Consider the following 17,641-nt stretch of genomic DNA (forward strand, 5'->3'; position numbering starts at 1 on the left):
GGGGGTTAGGGCTTCAACATATGAATTGTGGAGGTTGGGGGATGGGAACAATTCCATATTAGGGGCCAAGCACAGCAACTGGAGATAGGCCTTTAGCAGCTAAGGGTGGCCCGAGGCTGACAGCCGTAAACTTGAATGACATCATTATTGTAATTGGTGTGATTTATCTAGAATTTATGTGGCACATTTATTCAAAGGCTTTATGATGTGTCATTTCTCTTTAATATCAATGATGTAATTGCCATTCGAATATTGATAGTATTTAAAATTTGATTTATAGTGTGAATTTCTTAAAAGATAATCTATACGGTAAATAAATATTCGTGTGAGTTCTAGTCTAATTGTGGTAGGCAGCTTTGCACAGGATTCTCTTTCATAGAAGAGGAATTTGGATTGGTGCCTCAGTATTTTGCCCTCTTTTTTTTTCCCCTGCCCCGGGTCTCTATAGGCATCTTGCCTCCACACCATGAGTCCCATGCCCAGGTGATGATGTATCGCAAGGAGCAGTACTCTGATGTCCTTCACGCCCTGGAAGTCATTCGCTTTATCAGTGATGCCACACCTCAGGTTGAAGTCTATCTCTACATGCATCGGCTGGAGTCTGGGAAGTTGCCTCGAAGCCCCTCCTTTGCACTGGTCAGTGGTGCTTTTGTCTGACCCTTGGTTCAGCTTTAGACCTGCTCCGTCTGCCAGCCTTTGTTTGCGTTATGTTTCACCTTAGGAACTTTCAATGGCTCCTCTTTGTAGAATAAAAGCAACACATCTTTCCCAGACATTCATAGCCCTGTACATTTTGACCCAATCTCCCTGATGTTTTAAAATTTTGTTTTGAAGTAATTTCAAAGTTACAGAAAAGTTGCAAGAATACTATCAAGAAATCCCATATACCCTCTATCCCGGTTCCCTAGTCATTAACATTTTACCATGTTTGCCTTGTTATTTTTCCTATATATGTATACATATTTTTTTCCCAAACCAGTTGAGAATAAGACGTAGATGCGGCATCCCGTTCCTTCAGATTCCTGCAGTGTATACTTGCTAAAGATGAGAACACTCCCCTAGGTGACCATAGTTCTGTCATCAACACCAAGAAGTTGACATTGATACAGTATTAACATCTAATCTTCAGACTCCATTCCCGTCTGACCAATTGTCCCAATAATGCCCTTTATCTAAACAATAAAAGTTGTGGTTCAGAACTTATCAAACTTTCAACTACTAGTTTTACCATTTGTTGACGATTTAAAAATTTTTTTTTCTGTTTTAATTCTTCATTTTAAGATAGTAGAAAAAAGTTGCATAAAGAGTTAAGTGTTCCCATATACCTTCACCTAGCATCCTCAGATGTTACATCTTAATTATACTCTGGTTACTTATCAAAACCAGAAAATTAGCAGTGATACAATACCATGAACTAATCTGTAGGTGTTATTGAAATTTTACTGACTGTCCCACCGATGTTCTTTTTCTGGTCCAGGATCCAATCTGGGATCATGCATTACGTTTACCATGTCTTAGTTGCCTTTAATCTGGAACAGTCCCTCAGTCTTCCTCTGTCTTTCATGACTGACAGTTTTGAAGAGTACTGGCCGGTAGAACATTTCTCAATTTGGGTTTGTGTGTTTACTCATGATTAAAATCTAGTTATGTGTTTCTGGCAGGAATTCCACAGAAATATGATACTTATTACTCTTGCTGCTAACTTTGATCACTTGGTTAAGGTGGTGTCTGCCAGTGTTTCTTCAAGGTGAGGTTGCTGTTTTCCCTTTGTAATTAATAAGTAACTTGTGGGGAGGTACTTTGAAACTATGTAATTATCAATCCACTGACTCTGGCCTGAAACAACTTTTACTGTGCTGATTGCCAAATGGTGATCTTCTAACTCCTTCGTTCCTTCTGCATTTATTCGTTGACTTTTCTGTAAGGAAGAGTTTTCCCTTCTCCCTCATTTATGTATATCAGTATGAATTTATAGATTCCTCTTTTATTCAATGGCCTATAATTCATTACTACCATTATTTTGATGTTAAAATTGTCCCATATTTAGCCAGCGGGAGCCCCTTCAAGGTGACTTCTTTGTCTTTTATTTTTTTTATTTTTTATTTTTCTTGCAGTACGCGGGCCTCCCACTGTTGCGGCCTCTCCCGTTGCGGAGCACAGGCTCCGGACACGCAGGCCCAGCGGCCATGGCTCACGGGCCCAGCTGCTCCGCAGCACGTGGGATCTTCCCAGACCAGGGCACGAACCCGTGTCCCCTGCATCGGCAGGCGGGCTCTCAACCACTGTGCCACCAGGGAAGCCCTGTGACTTCTGTGTCTTTTTGACAAGTTCCCATCATTTTGAGCACTTTCTTACTTTCTGGCACAAAAAGATATTCCAGGCTCATTTTATACTTTCCCTACCCCAGGCTTGGAATCAGGCTTTTTTTTTTTTTGGAGTACTATAGTTAGAAACCAAGAACAGGGTGCTAGGTATATTCATTGTCCCTGGTGTGTCATTGCCTCTAGGCCCTCTCAGCAGACAGCTAGGAAATATACACACACCTATATGTTTATATATCTATTTATTTCTATATTGAAGACCCTGAGTTAATGCCAGAAGTGCCAATTCCTTTCTAATATCACAAGTTCATTTTAGCCCTCACCCTTTTTATATTTGCAACTTCCTTCTCTGGCAGTGACAGTGAGGCTAATGGAAGCCTCTTCTTATTTGTATTTATTTCTTTGCTCGTTCCTCTGTCTGTGACCAACACGGCCGGCCACCTCTCTGGCCCTGGCCTGCAGACCGCACAGGCCTTGTAGTCACTGGCTGCCTCCTTGGCCCTGACCCCTCCTTGGCCTCAGGCCCACAGGCTCCAGCCTGCTTTATAGATTTCACCTTTGACAAACCGCTCACTCTAGTTTCTTGGACTGCTTATTGTTTATAAAGGGAAGAGAGGGGGAGTGGAGGAGGGCAGGCAAAGTAATGACTATAGCTCTTGGGCTTTGGCTATTTTAATACAACTTGCAGTTCACTCTAAGCATTTTAACTTTTGGCTAAAACAGAGTGAATTGTTTGGAAGAGGGATTTGCCTGCAAACTGTGCTGTTCTGTAAGTTTTTTGGTGGCTGTTGAAGATTGCAGTGTGCTAGCACAGCAGTTTGGACTTCGACTTGTGCTTTCTTTTTGAGGCTGCTTTGGGTCCCATGGGCAAATCTTAGGTCGTCCACTTTGATGAAGTTTATCAAGAGAGAACATTCCTGAAAATAGGTGGAACCCTCAAACTTTAGATTTTATTTCCCATCGGCAGAATGCAGTTAGCTGATAGTACTACACAAGTTCCTAAACTGTACATGAAGTTAGGTTAGATTATCCATTAGCTCGAGAGATCTAGATGGTAGGTTAACGTTTCCACCTCATCCCTGTTCAGCTTTCCAGGCTGGAGGTCCAGGCACCTGTACCGTGGCCTCAGGCTGACGTGCTGTCCAAGTTTTGTTCTGGGCTCAAGCCTCCTTGGTCACCAAGCCCTGGAAGCTGTATTTTCCTTATCTTTTAAGGAGACTTGTGTGGCCGTGCTCGGCACAGGGCTGGGCACATAGAAGCTGCCTTCAGCTGGAGGGCGCTCGTCCTCTTGGCTGTGTCTCAGAGTAACTGGGAGCAGCGCTGAGATGCCAGGTTCAGGAGCACCCAGCACAGCGCCAGGGCCGGGTGGGAGTCCACGAAAGGAGACTTTCTGCTGTTCCTGACATTTTGTAGAATGTTCAGAAGTGGATAGGAGGCCTAAAATGCAATACTTCTGTTAAAATAGGTATTTTGATTTTAACTTGGGACTTCTTAGGGGAGTAGAAGGAAACTTTTTAGTTTCTTTTCAATGTTTAAAACCCTTCAGCTGTTAAATCCTAGATGAAAATGTAAAGCTTTTGGTGTAAGATATGGTGTTAGAAAACAGGTTTTTCAAGTGGATTCCAGTTTTTATGAGATTTCTTTCAAAACTTACTTGAGGGTTTGCTTTCATGCTCTGAGTATTGACACAGGGTTTGAGAAATGCCATTCTTCAAAGTCCTAAAATTCTGATTCTAGGGTCATTTTTAGGTTTTTAGGTGCTTAAAGATAGAACAAAAATTTAAAGCTATGTATGAATGCTTTGAAATAAAATGCTTATTAGTCCTTTTGGGGTCATTTAATGTTTGCAAATTATTGACAGAGGTCTCCAGTTGTTTGCTGTTTATCACTTCTGTTTGAAAGGAATTCTCCTCCAGCGCAGAGAATACTCTTGGGTGTAGAGTCAGCCCTTGCTTAGGGTTTGTGTTGACTCTTTGGCCTTCATGTTAGAAGTTGGAAAATCTCTGAACGTTCAGCTTGAAAGCTGAGTGTTCAGAAGCAGCGCTGACTCGGGTTCCTCTGGTTACTCATCCTCGTCTCCCCTTGGTCATCTTTTTAGTGAGGGACTGTGCGCTTTTGGTCCCACTTTGATTTATTGCAGGTCCTTCAGAATCTAGGGAGCAAGACTTCATTATTATTAAAGAATTCTGTATTTCTCTCTTCTACCTCCCTCTTGAGAGTTATTATTAATCTTGCAGGAACCAGAAGATGAAGTATTTCTTGCCATTGCTAAAGCCATGGAAGAGATGGTGGAAGATAGCATTGACTGTTACTGGCTCACCCGATGCTTTGTGAACCAACTGAATAACAAGTACCGGGATTTTCTACCCCAGCTGGTGAGGGATGATGTTATGGCTATTTTGGGGTGGGCGTGAGCAATGGTGATGGGGGTCCTCAGGAAATGGCCTTTACCTCCTGGTGCTGCTACAATTATGCGTGGACCCTCTGTGGTGGGAATCAGCAGATACCTTCTGTAAAAGGCCAGATGGTAAATATTTCCAGCTTGGTGGGCTGGGTGTGTATGTCTCTGGTGTAAGCACACAGCTCTGCTGTTGTCACACAAAATACATAAAAGCATGGTTGTGGCCGGATTTGGCCTCTGCAGGCTGTAGCTTGCCCACCCCCCCGCTCTATGGTATTCCTTATCTTGATCCAGAATCCCCTGACTTTAGCTAGAACTACCCGTCTGTACTAAGGTTTAAGTTTGGCTGTGTAGAATGGGAAGCCCAAGTAACAGAGACTTTGTCTTCTCTCATGTAAGCAGAAGTCTGGAAGCAAGGCAGCCCAGGGCTGGTGCCACAGCCATTGTATGGCCAGGAACCCAGGCTCGTGTCCTCCTGTACTAGCCTTCTTAGGTGTGATCCTTCCCCTCGTGATCCCATGATAGATGCTGGAGTGACAGCCATGACGTCCCTGTTCTAGGCAGGAAGGGAAAAGCAAAGATGAAAGTAAAGGAGGAGAAGTGACAAGCCAGGCCAGCCTGTCCCCCTTTAACAGACTTGCCTTCTGCATGACTATTGGCGGGCAGGGCTGTGTCACTAGGCCACCCCAGTTTGCAGTGGAGCCTGGGAAATGTGGTCGGTTCGTTTTAGCCGGGCACACTGTGATCTCACATTAGAGTCGGGACTCTGTGAGGAAGGCAGCCGGTGGTCTGTACACTCTGACTTGGGAATCTGGAGACCAGCGCTTGTGTCACCAGCACAAGCCAGGGGTCCTTTGCCATTCTCTCTGCCCAGTGTTTTCCCTCATTTTATAAAAACGAGTCTTTTCTCTTAAGTCATTGAATTGTTTCACTTGGAAATTCTGTTGAAAGCAGTAACCGTGTACAGGACGCAGGGTCAGGTGCGGGGCACAGGTCAGCCAAGCCCTGGAGATCCGTCCCTGCTGTGTCCGTTAGGGTGGTCGGCGAGACTCTTCGGCCCTCCGTTTCCCAGGGCACTGAACAGGAGTGTTTTTTATGTACTTGCATTAAGTAAAATTTGATTTTAGAATTTTGAAATTTAATTCACTTAATTTCAATAAAATAAAAGCATGGCCTTGGAGCATATGGAAATGAAATGTTAGCTGCCTGATTAAATCAAGAGGTGCGAACCATACTGTGATTCGCTTTTCTTATTGGAGTAAATGCAGTAGCATTTTGATAGTTTGTTTAAAAATTCATTATTTTTAATAACATAAGTAACAGATACATTCTCGAAGTATTAAGTAATCCAAATGAATCCAGTGTTACAGACCTGCACCAGCACCTCCCCTCCCCCACTTTCTAAGACGTGGGCATTGTCATCAGCTTGGTGTGTATTTGTCTAGACTATTTTATGTGCATTGGAATGGATGAGGTTGCGAGTGCATTCCCATGAACACGTGTGTGTATATGTATATAACATATATATATATTTTTTTAAGATGTAAGTATTATCATACTGTTCATACGGCCCTACAATTCTTTTTAAAAATTAATGTCTGGGAGCTTTTCCATGTCAATACACATAGGTAGTTTTCAGTCCTGACTTCCTATTAGTACCACCTGTGAGCTCTTAAAAATGACCAAACCAATGAAATCAGAATCTTCAGGGGGGTGAGGCCCCAGAATTCTACTTTTTTAAAACTCCAAGTGATTCTGAAATGAGGCTAAGATTGAGATCGCTCATTTAGAACCACTTTAAAAAATTCTCATAGTATTTTCTGTTAAGAATTTGCCCCAGTTTAATGTAAAGGCTCCATGCTGACAGTCCCACTCCGTGTACGTGATGTGTTCCCATGTGTGTATGTGTCTCTAGGGTGGGTTACCTATACAACAGATGCTCAATTGCAAGAGACATACTTAAATTTGTTAACTACCAGGTTACTTACCCAGAAGTTGTACCGGTTTTGCTTCCCCCAACAGTTTATGAGATTTCCTGTTTTCCACCCCATTGCTAGTACTTGATAGTATCACTCTCTTAAAATTTTTCCAATCTGATAGTGAAATGGTAGCCCATTTTAATTTCCGTTGCCTCATTTTTGAGTGAAGTTAAGCAGCTTTGGGTATGTTTACTGGTCATCATATTTGTCTACCTTTCTATTTTGTTTCCGTCTTTCCTTTTTTTTGGTAAGAGTTATTGCTATATGCTGGATGCTGGATATTTATCCTTTGTTAAATAAGTTAAATATTTTCTCTGAAAATATTTCTCCCTGTTGTGTAAAGATGTAAAGATTTGATACCATTGGATTTATCAGTATTTCTTCTGCTGTTTTGTATCTCAGTTAGAAAGCCCTTTCTAATCCCGAGATTTAAAAACGAGTTTTTAAAAAGCTTCTAACTTTTAAAAATATTTGAACATTTTAAAATTTAGTTCTTTAATTGGCGAAGGACTTACCTTTGTGACTGGCATCAGACGCAGACGTGACTGTTTCTTTTGTGGTTATAACTGCAGCACAGCTTCAGCCAGCACCCCACCGCCCTCTTCCTCCTCGCTCTGGTCAACAGTTTGAGAACATGATTCATGCCAACCAAGACTAAATTTGCTTTGCTGATGAGTTATTTCATCTTAACACATCTGTTTTTACAGATGAGGACACTGAAGCACAGAGCAGTTAAGTAACTTGTCCAAGGCCACACAGTTAATAAGCAGTAGAACTACTACTTACGCTGTTGGTCAGTTCATTCTTTTCTTCACAGATTTGTAATGCCCTCTTTATCATGTACTAGGTTTATATATATATTTATCTCTTTCTGGGCTCCTTTTTTTTTTTTCTATCAAGGTATTTGTCTGTTTCCTGGCCAGTACCATATGACTTACCTTAACTTCCTAGCATATTTTCATAGCTGGTAGGGAAATTTCCCTCTTATTGTTCTTTTTCAAAAATGCCTTGAGCTTTTTTTTTTTTTTTTTAAAGAAATGCATTTTAGAATCGGCAAGATACGTAATGTCCCTATGTCCCCTGAACCTTAATTTCCCCATCTTCAGAAAAGGGGGTTTATTTTCGCATGTACATTATAGTGCCTAGCACATAGTTTTTTTATAGTTGCAAATTTTTTTTTAAGGTTCAGAATGTATCAGAAAAGCTAAATTTCCTTTGTGTTGCTATTTGATTTAGGCATCAAGTGACTTAAACTTTTTTTGTGTGTGTGACTTAAACTTTTAAAGTCAAGTTTTAAAAAAAGCTGTCTTTAGTTAAACCTTGTTTAGTCCTGCTTAAAATTTTTTATTGTTGTATACTAGATCTCTTCTGCCTAGCTTTTTGTTAGTTTCTAAAATCTTGTCTGTCATCTTTTGTGGTTTTACCAAATTTTTTATCACAGAGCATAGGTTGTTTCATAATCCTGGGGAAATGTGCACATGATAGACAGTGACGGCCTTTTGACATCCAAAGAAAAGAATATTTCTGGTGATGATGCCTTTATGTTGTAGTGTTCTGATCTATAGGATTACATCACAGCTTTCCTCTCCATACAAGCTTTTGGAAATTCTCTTTGATGAGGCTTCTGATTGCCAAGGAGAGTAGAGGCCAGCTTCAGTGGTGTGACATGGAAGGTCTCTGTTGTTCTCTTCAGATCAGACTGCCTTTAAGCCATCTCAGTCTTAACTGTGTTTAGTCATTAAAGTAAGTGAGTTTTCTTTCCTTGCCATTGATATAATTTTTAAAAGCTGTCCTAAAGAGAGGGTTTTTTTCTTTTAATGAATACTATTAGCAGCCTCTTCTTAAGTTTAATATAAATTCCTCTCAAGGTGGTTAAATCTCTTGCCAGGTTTTGCCTTCTGTTGAGGTATGCTTTATTTCCTTAAAAGTAAGTCTATGAGAGTCATGGAAATATTGGAAATAACCTAAATGTTTTACAGTAAAATATAAATAAAATCATCACATCTACCATTTCTACCATTTGCTGTGTCCTAAAAATTTCAGGCAGTATAAATGTCATCTTCCACTAAAAAGAAAAAAAAAGCACACATGGATATGTATTTATATTCACCCTCTTAGATTTAGCAGTAGCATCTGATACACGTTTTTCTTCACCCTGCTTTATTATTTTTTAACCTAATATATGCTGGGGATTATGCCATGAGCAGTATATAGAGACATTCCTTATTCCTTTTCACAGCTGCATACCACTCCATCCTAGTTTATTCAACCCATCCTCTATTGTTGGCTAATTGAGATGTTTCCAGTCTCTTGCTCTTATAACAGGTGAATAGCTTTGTGCATGTATCTTTTTGTATATTTGCCAGTATATATGGGGGATAGATTTCCTAGAAATGAATTGACCTAGATCAAGGGGTAAAGGCATATGTTACTCAGCTAGGTTTTTTCAAATTCCTCTTTGTAGAGCTCATACCCTTTTGCATACTCATGATCAACAGATGAGAACACCAGTTTCCCTATAGCCTCGCCAACCTGGTATGTGTTCTTGCCAGCATGATCGGTGAGAAAGGATACCTTACTATAGTTTCAGGTTGCATTTCTTTTATTATAGCCAGGCTGAGCATCTTTTCATATGGGTTAGAGCCATGTGCGTTTTTTTCCTATAGAGGTTTTGGCATTTTCCTTTTTTAGAAGCTCTCTTTATTTAGGGATATTTCTCCTTTAAGCTGGACCAGATATCGATGCGTGGCCCTCTTTGTCTGGCCAAGTCCCATCCCTTCTTCGTGGGCCAGCTCAAACATCAGCTGTCCTGGGAAACTCCTTCTGGCTTCTTAAGTATATGGGTTAGGATTCCCACCTGGATGTACCCATCGTCTCTGCTTACTCCCATCATAGCATCTCTGCCTTCAAGGAGCTTCCAACCTGGTTGAGAGAGCTGCAAAGAGCTAACTATAACACACTGTAATAAAGCTATCTTGCTTTTTACTCCCTTCCCTATATATGTGGCAGTGTCTGGCTACAGTGGACATTGTAAAGGTTATGAATTGCCTCTTTGGCAGAAGTACAGTGGTGCAGATATTTAGTTAAAAAAAAAAATTGCATTTGGCCAGGTGATATGGGATCTGGTTGTGCCCTTCTGGATAGAGAGTACAGACTTGAGGGTTTGACCTTAGGATCCGTGCTTTGCCAGAGAACCCTGTAAATACAGCAGACCCGTCTGGGAGCCGGCTTTGTTAGCTCCCACCCCAGTCTTCTAGTGCTGGCTGCTGTGTAACCGTACATGGGAGAGGCTGCCAGACGGAACCCTGGAGCATTGTCCCCCTGTGTTATTCCTGTACCTCTCCGGAATTCTTGTGCACATCTTGCTGGGGACAGAGCTACCCCTGTTGTAGCTGCCAAGTGCAGAGCGTGCTCCACGTGGGTCAGCGTAGGTGGCATCAGTGACTGCTGGGCCTTTTCATCTCCATTCTTCCTAGTTCCCTGTCCCGCTAGTCCCTAGTTCGCTTTAGTCCCGCTCTGTTTCTTTGGTCTTAGCCCTTGTCCTTTCCCTGAACGTATAACCTGCTGCCCTAGAGCAGCCAGAACGCGGGCCTTTCTTAGCTCCCCAGAGCAACTGAGTTTTGGTTTGGGCTTTTGTCTTCGGTTGTCGAATCTGGCTAGCACAATTGGGACTAACTAGGGTGACTAACGGTTCCTTTTAGCCTGGGACTGTCCCAGGAAACCCCTTAGTCCTGGACGCTTGGTTCCTCTGGTTAGTTCTGACCTGGGAAACTGCTGCTTCCCCAGTGACTTAAATGCGCCTGAAGCTTTGTCTTCTAGCATTTCCTGTGTTCAGCATGTAAACTTTTCCATCACAGGCTGTAAGATCAGGTAACATTATGTCACAGGAACTGAGTAATCTCTTCCTGTTTAATCATTAGCCAAAGGCTTTTGAACAATACTTGAACCTGGAAGATAGCCGACTGCTGAGTCATCTGAAGACGAGTTCTGCAGTGTCCAAACTTCCCTATGATCTCTGGTTCAAGAGATGTTTCGCCGGCTGCTTGCCTGAATCCAGCTTACAGAGGCAAGTATTTCTTTCAAATATGGACTGCAGGCTCAGAGGCAGAAAAATCCTGTGTTCTTTTTTTTTTTTTTTTTTAACGTGATCATCTTGGAATATGAATTTGCTTTAGAACAATACAATAATTTGATGCTGACTTCTCCAGCAGCTAACATAACAACACACGATTCTGCTTATTATATATAAAGTTAGAAACATTAGAAATATCTCATTAATATAAATATTAAAAATGTTACAACATACAGTTAGAGAAATTGAAGGCCCTCAATGTGTTCGATGCTGTTCAATATTCCCGTGTGAAATAGTCTCTAGGAGTATATGTGGGCTTTTCCAGAAATGGAGCAGGTCCTAGAGAAAATGTGTATTTCTAAAGTAGCTGAAGGCAGTGAGAGACCTGAGACTCAAACTCAGCTCTTCCATCAACTTCAGACGTGTTACGGGTATTTCGGTGTCCTGGATCACCCCATCCACAACTTTGCAGTTGAGGAGAAAGGTAAATGTACAGAGGACATTACAAGACAATGCATTTGGCATGTATAGAATAATACCAACTGTAAGAGTTTATAGGAGTTATCAGAATAGTTATTTTAGAGTATATTCAGTTGGCTCCCGTTGGCTCCTTAATTAAGGAATTTAAACCACTGGAAAATGAAATTGAATTTATCATTTCATTTGCTGCTTTTGTTGTTCCTTACCATGTAATGATTATATGAACATTACAAAATGTTAGTAAAATCTAAGCTTTGGTTTAGGACTTTCCTGCCCGAAAATGTCAGTTTCGAAACATTAGGGAATTGGCATACTGGTCAGTTCCTAGCAGAGCAAATATTGATACTTTCTAGCCATGGTTCCTTCTTTCCTTCCACTGCTGATTGTGTCTGAAATAGATTTCAAACGGCTGATCTGTGTTGTTTTCCTTGGTGATGATTTCTTCGTAGCTCTTCTCTGAAGCTCACGAACTCAGCCCTCTGTATCCGCAGATGCGCATCTGCAGATTCAGCTGATCCTGTGCTGTGTTTATAATTTGTGGTTGGTTGAATCCTTGGATGTGGAATCTGCAGATATAGAAGGCTGACTGTACCACCTCATTTTACACAAGGGACTTGAGCCTCCACGGATCTTGGTATCCACAGCAAGTGAGTCCTGGAACCAATTCCCTGGGGATACTGAGGGACGACGGTACTTAAAAGAAAATGTAATTTGATTTAATTTTGAAATTTGAGCTGTTTAGATAAACATAAACGTCAAACTCATAATTTGATTATATCTTTATTTTGCAGGGTTTGGGATAAAGTCATAAGTGGATCCTGTAAGATACTAGTTTTTGTAGCTGTGGAAATTCTCTTAACCTTTAAAATAAAAGTAATGGCACTGAACGGTGCAGAGAAGATAACAAAGTTTCTGGAAAATGTAAGTGTACTTTGTTTTGTTTTAATTTTGAATCTAGAAGGGAAGTCAGTTTAGCAAGCCAGATTTTTCTATTGCATTAAATTATTTCAGAGACATAGTATACTTTTACATCATAAGAAACAATTTTCCCCTGGAAGTTTCAAGTTGGTCTGTGGATTGTAGTGCTGTCCTTTGGGGTCAGTGGTCTGAGCAGCAAGTCTCCATGAGTGTATGCGCCTGGGACTGGAGTCTCATCCCCTGATGTGACCCCTAGGAGGTTTGTCAAGAAAAGGAAGGGGTGAGATCTTTACTTTAGGGTGACTGATCTTTGTTGCTGGAAAAGGAAACCTGATGTTTTGAGGGATTTTGTAAGTCCTTTCATTTCTGTTGCTATCTCTGGTAGAGTGCCAGTTGGATTTGTTAATGTGCTGAAATGTAAACTTAGAGCATGTTGAAAAGGGTCAAAATGAATCTGTTTTTCCCCGTCTTTGTATCTTAGAATACCCTTAACCAGGCAAGAAGAGGTGGAAGTAAAGAGACTTAGGTGTGAGTGAATTTCACTGGACCCCAAATCTATATATTTTAATCAGTCAATGTTAACAGTTGAACAGTGGCCCAGTAAATAAGTACTAAGTGAAGGTATGTTGGATCAAAGAACCGTCATCGTTGTAATAATTAGTGGCTCACGGTGCCAGGGCCACTGCTAAGTATTTTTTGTGAATTATGTCATGTAACCCGGTAAAGAGCCCTGTGAATTGCGGCTATCATTTGCCTCATTTTAGAGACGGGGATCTGAACCCAGGGAGCTCAGATAATGCCCAGAAGTCCACAAGTAGTGGGCAGTGCAGGATTCGACCCTAGGCGGTATGACACGACTGCTCCTTGCTGCGGCCTCAGGTGGCGCATGAAACAGATCCTGGCACTAGCCTCCTGTGTGATCGCTTTCTGAAAAATGGTGAAAACTCCAGTGGAAATGAGATTTGTACCAGAGTGAAAATGAGGGAGATACTGAAGTCGGAAACACATTTCAGAGATTGGTTTGCTTGTTTACAGATCCCCCAGGACAGCTCGGATGCGATTGTGAGCAAGGCCATCGACTTATGGCACAAACACTGCGGGACCCCGGTCCACTCCGCCTGAACATTCCTGACATTGTGGACAGTCTGCCAGGCCTGCCCAGAGGGCTTTTTTGGGACATGATCTACTAAACTGATAATAGGGTTCTCACTTTGGTACTCAAAGTGTAATTGTTTTCCCAGCAAAATTTATTTAAGATACCTGGAGTCACTGTGTTGTGGAATGGCATCTTCTGATTACACAGAACTACAGAGTTCAACTCTGAATAGCATTTTAAAAAAAATTATTTTATTGAAGTATATAGGTGATTTACAATGTGTTAATTTCTGTACAGCAAAATGATTCAGCTATACATACATATACATTCTTTTTCATATTCCTTTCCGTTATGGTTGATCACAGGGTATTGAATATAGTCCCCTGTGCTTATACAATAGGAACTTGTTCTGAACAGCATTTTGAAAGCGTTGTTTGAAAATAGCTCCCAGCTTGTACAGCAGTTGAGTCAGGGTGGGTGGGTGCTTCAGGAAGCAGGGTGTAACCAAGCTTGCCCTGCTCCTCTCTACTTAGCACCAAGCTAGTTACTTTCTAAGGTCTATTTCTGGAATGACAAACAGCTTCCTTACGTTGACAACTCAGAATCGGCTTCTGTTGATACAGTACCTGTTGAAATCTAAGCAGACTTTCTAAATCTTCTGAAATCTAAATCTGTTTTCTGAGACTTTGTCTTGCTAAATAGGTTTAAATAAAGGCCTTACATTTTTTTTTCTCTTTGTGCCAGTTGGAGTGAAATATTACTGAACAAAATGCGTCTAAATTTACCTGCTAAGAGAGGACTTGTTTATTTTGCTGGACTCTTGCTTTTTCTTGATGGGCCGTTAAATGTTGGGTGAGCATCTGGGGAGGACTCTGCCACCCGGAATAGGAATGGGTGAAAGGGCAGGTTCAGGTTAATAGCTAATGCCCCCCCCGCCCCACCCCGGCCGTGTCGTCCCCTGATGGTAACTGTTGGTTGAACAGTTGCAGGCTTTGAGCTGGGTGAGTGAGACGCGGCCCTTTGTTTGAAACTGATTCATGCACCTGTCAGACCTGCAGGAGCCCAGAGTGGTGAGTTGGATTCTCCACGCCCCCATCCCTCTGCCCAAAAAAGAGGAGACATGGAATTATGGAGCTCTCACTCTTGAGAGTTCAGTCCCTGCCTAATGTGGAAAATAGCTGTAGAGAGAGTTCAGAGCACACGGAGTTGTTGAAACCAGCTGGCCCATGTGTAAAGTAACATATCCAAAAGTATTAAAATTTTTTTAATCAAAAATACACTCATAAGAAAACTTCTTAAAGCAAACTGTGCTTACAGTTAATACTTTACATTTATCCAGTGATCGCCTCTGCCCCGAAGAACTTTGAATCCAGTAGGAGATGTGAGCAAAAGCGCGCGAGGAGTTCCTGCTGCACTTGTCCGCTACCTAGTGAGTGAACGTGGGGTTTATGTGAAATTCACAGAAGTCATAAGCGCTTTACTTCTATCTAATTTACGAGCCACATATGGTTACAAACCATAAAAGTTTGCACAACTTTTTGGTAAAGATTATAAGGTCAAGTGATGTTAGTGAATCCCAACTGCTGGCTCCCACCTCGGCACTGGGAGAAGCAGGGGCAGGCCTCACAGAGCAGGGGGGAGGTGGGGGGAGAGGGAGGGAGTGCACCTGGCGGGGAGGGGGCCGAAGGGGCTGGAGTTCCGCTTAAAATTCTGGTGAGGGTCCAGATGAGCCAAAACGGAAGACTATTGCCCCACTGCTGAGGGATAGAAAATTAAATATTCTGCAAGTACAGTATATGCAGTATTTTGCTGTTTGGCAAAACCTTGTCTGCTATAGGGTGTGGGTCTTGGGTCTTGTTTTGTTTTGTCAATCTGATTATCACGCGTTTTCCTTAGACAACGAAAGGGCTCCATCTGGGCAGAATTTAAGGCACTCTAGGGACACAGAGGAGGTGAGGATCCAATTCCATTTCAGTATCAGAATTTTATTTTACTGAGAGTGCAGTATTTTGAAGATGTTTCTGCTCACTGCGTGCTGTGAGAAGCACAGCTCCTGATGAAAATAGCCCCACGTTCCCTTTATTCGAGACGTTTTGTCCGGATACTGCAGAAACCCAGGGTTTCGGTTGTGGCCAAAACTGTGGTGGCTAATATGTGGGGTTCTCCCCCTGCCTCGGAAAACTGGGATTTAACGTTACTAAGTTGAGTTTCTAGTTCTTCCTTCTTACAGCGTCGCCTTAAACATAGATGAGAGAAGCTCTAGATCTGAGGGCAGGGAAGGTTGGGGTGGGTGTGTGTGGCTTTTGCCTGATGACAAATCAAACTGACAGATTGTACACACGCAGGCTTGTGTGTGTGTGTGAGGCCACTTCAGGAAATGAGGTCAGGGTTCATTAGCATGAAGTGCTTTTTTTTGTTGTTGTTAATGGAAAGTTTGCCTGAAAACTGTGGGCAACCCTCAGATCCCGTGATGTGTGGAAAGAGCTCTGAAGGCCTCCATCCTCTTTTGTTCTGGGTGTGAGACGAGCCGGCCTCGTCTTGAATTGCTGCAGCATCACCCTGGGCCCTGTGGTCGTCAGCTCCCCACTGTGACTGGGGGTTTAGTTTTCCTCCCTGAAAGTGCAGAGTGTGGAGCGAAGTCTCTGAGGATGGGGAGGGTAAAAATAGAGCACGTGTGCCCAGGACTATGTCCAATCTCCTGCCTGAGTGATGGCCTCTGTGAGCAGCGCTGAGGCGTCCTTCAGCCCGAGGCAGCCTCTGGGAGGGGTTAGGGGTGTGGATGGCTGGCAGGGCCTCTGCCTCTGCCTTTTGCATCCTCCAGTGGTCCCAGAGGAGAAGCAGCTTTTGTCTTCAGCTGGGTGTTCTGGGTTTGGAAGGCCTAGAGGCTGCTTTTCTTTGCCTTGACAGGTGAAAAGGTGTCTTTGTAGCAGGAGTTGGGGACCTTTTCCTCTGGTGGATGGAACAAAGAGCTGTTTCTCCTCTAGAATCTGTGCCAAGTGAAACTGCTCGTGGCTCCTGGCAGGAGGCCAGATTGAAGAGGCCAGGGATGGGTGGGTGGAGGAGGAGGGCGATGTGAACAGAGGGGGGGAGGAACTTTCCCGGAGGCCTGCAGGGCAGGCTGGGGTGCCGGCCCCTCACTGCCTTCCTCACCAGTCACTCCCTTTCCTTTTTGGTCTGCCAGCCTTGCCCTATGGAGGTTAAAAAGTGAGTGGGCGGTTCCTTGCTAGGTGAGGTGACAGTTCCTCACTCGGGGCTGGTCTCACTGTAGGGCCACCACCCAGAGGGGGGTTGGAGAACGTGATCAGAGGACAAGGAAAAAATCCTTCAAGAAGCTTGTCCCGACCGAGCAGAACCTCCAGCAGGATAGCACAGCAGGCGATCAGGGTTCAGACCTCAGCATCACACCTAAAGCCTAGGGATTACTTGGTCATTTACCAGGAACTCATACAGGGGTGCTCGGGCCTGCTGGAGCTCACGCTAACCTCTGACCCTCCTGTTTGGTCTCTTTCTGCTCGTCTCCTGTCACCCTTCTTTCCCTAGAGTTTTACCAAGTAGCCACCGGGTACTTGTTGGAAATGTTGGTATCCCTTCCCTGCCCGCCCCCCCGGGCTTAATGCCATGAAGGCTTGTGAGGGTGGCAGTGAGGAGAGCTTCGGATGATTCGCTTCTGTCAGAAGGCCGTGTCCATGCCCCGGCAGGCCTGCGTCCCCACCTCCTCTCTCCCCTTTCCACTCTGTGGTTCACTTGTTCTCGTCTTCATTCTCATTCAATCATGAAATAGATTTGAACACACTCGCATTAATGGCCCAGGTACTGAGTTTAATTGCTAAGTTGTATTTGCCCTGTTGGAGCTTGTAATCATGCAGGGAAGACATATTAAACAGGTATGTATTTTGTTTTCTCAGTCTTTAAGAGGACCTCTCACTCCTGAGCTGCCACACAAGGGTGGAGGTGACCTGGGCTTGCCCAGAAGCTCTGGAGGAAAGTTGGAGTTACTCTGCAATGCATGGGTCTTCGTCCCCTTCTCTTATTCATGCAAGAGTGACAAAGAGCCTTGGAAGGGGTGGGCGCTGGGGAGGGTCTGAGCCTCCGCACTGACCCGTTAGTTCTGTGACCCAAGATCACTCAGTCTGCAGCTCAGTTTCCCCATTACCTTCAGGAAGGTACTGGAATTGCTTACTCCTCAACTTGCTGTGAGCATCAGGTGAGCTTAATGTGAAAGCACTTTAAGAAGTACAGGGCTTCCCTGGTGGCGCAGTGGTTGAGAGTCCACCTGCCGATGCAGGGGACATGGGTTCGTGCCCCGGTCCGGGAGGATCCCACATGCCGCGGAGCGGCTGGGCCCGTGAGCCATGGCCACTGAGCCTGCGCGTC

General features: G+C 43.4%; 1 protein-coding gene and 1 long non-coding RNA gene across 8 annotated transcripts in view; both read left to right on the top strand.

The window, feature by feature from the left end:
* The window catches only part of TBC1D7 (TBC1 domain family member 7), a 142,894-nt gene extending 128,895 nt beyond the window's left edge, over positions 1-13,999 (top strand). For 5 of the 7 annotated variants that reach the window (XM_033434896.2, XM_033434895.2, XM_012534368.3 and 2 more), the window contains exons 4-8: positions 449-636; positions 4,559-4,696; positions 10,622-10,767; positions 12,045-12,174; positions 13,207-13,999. In XM_033434896.2, coding sequence (XP_033290787.1) covers positions 449-636; positions 4,559-4,696; positions 10,622-10,767; positions 12,045-12,174; positions 13,207-13,293 — 689 coding nt within the window. In that variant the 3' untranslated portion in view covers positions 13,294-13,999. Of the gene's footprint in view, positions 1-448; positions 637-4,558; positions 4,697-10,621; positions 10,768-11,744; positions 11,901-12,044; positions 12,175-13,206 lie in introns of those variants that run through there. The other 2 variants (XR_004485188.2, XM_033434898.2) reach the window with 2 other exon arrangements.
* A 910-nt stretch (positions 14,000-14,909) lies between these two features.
* Positions 14,910-17,641, top strand: part of LOC125965553 (uncharacterized) — a 943,317-nt gene continuing 940,585 nt past the window's right edge. Inside the window, exon 1 of the long non-coding RNA XR_007479582.1 lies at positions 14,910-17,573. This is a non-coding gene — a long non-coding RNA (uncharacterized LOC125965553). The remainder of the gene's footprint in view (positions 17,574-17,641) is intronic.

This window comes from Orcinus orca, chromosome 10 (genome assembly GCF_937001465.1).
Source record: "Orcinus orca chromosome 10, mOrcOrc1.1, whole genome shotgun sequence".
Classification (NCBI taxonomy): Eukaryota; Metazoa; Chordata; class Mammalia; order Artiodactyla; family Delphinidae; genus Orcinus; species Orcinus orca.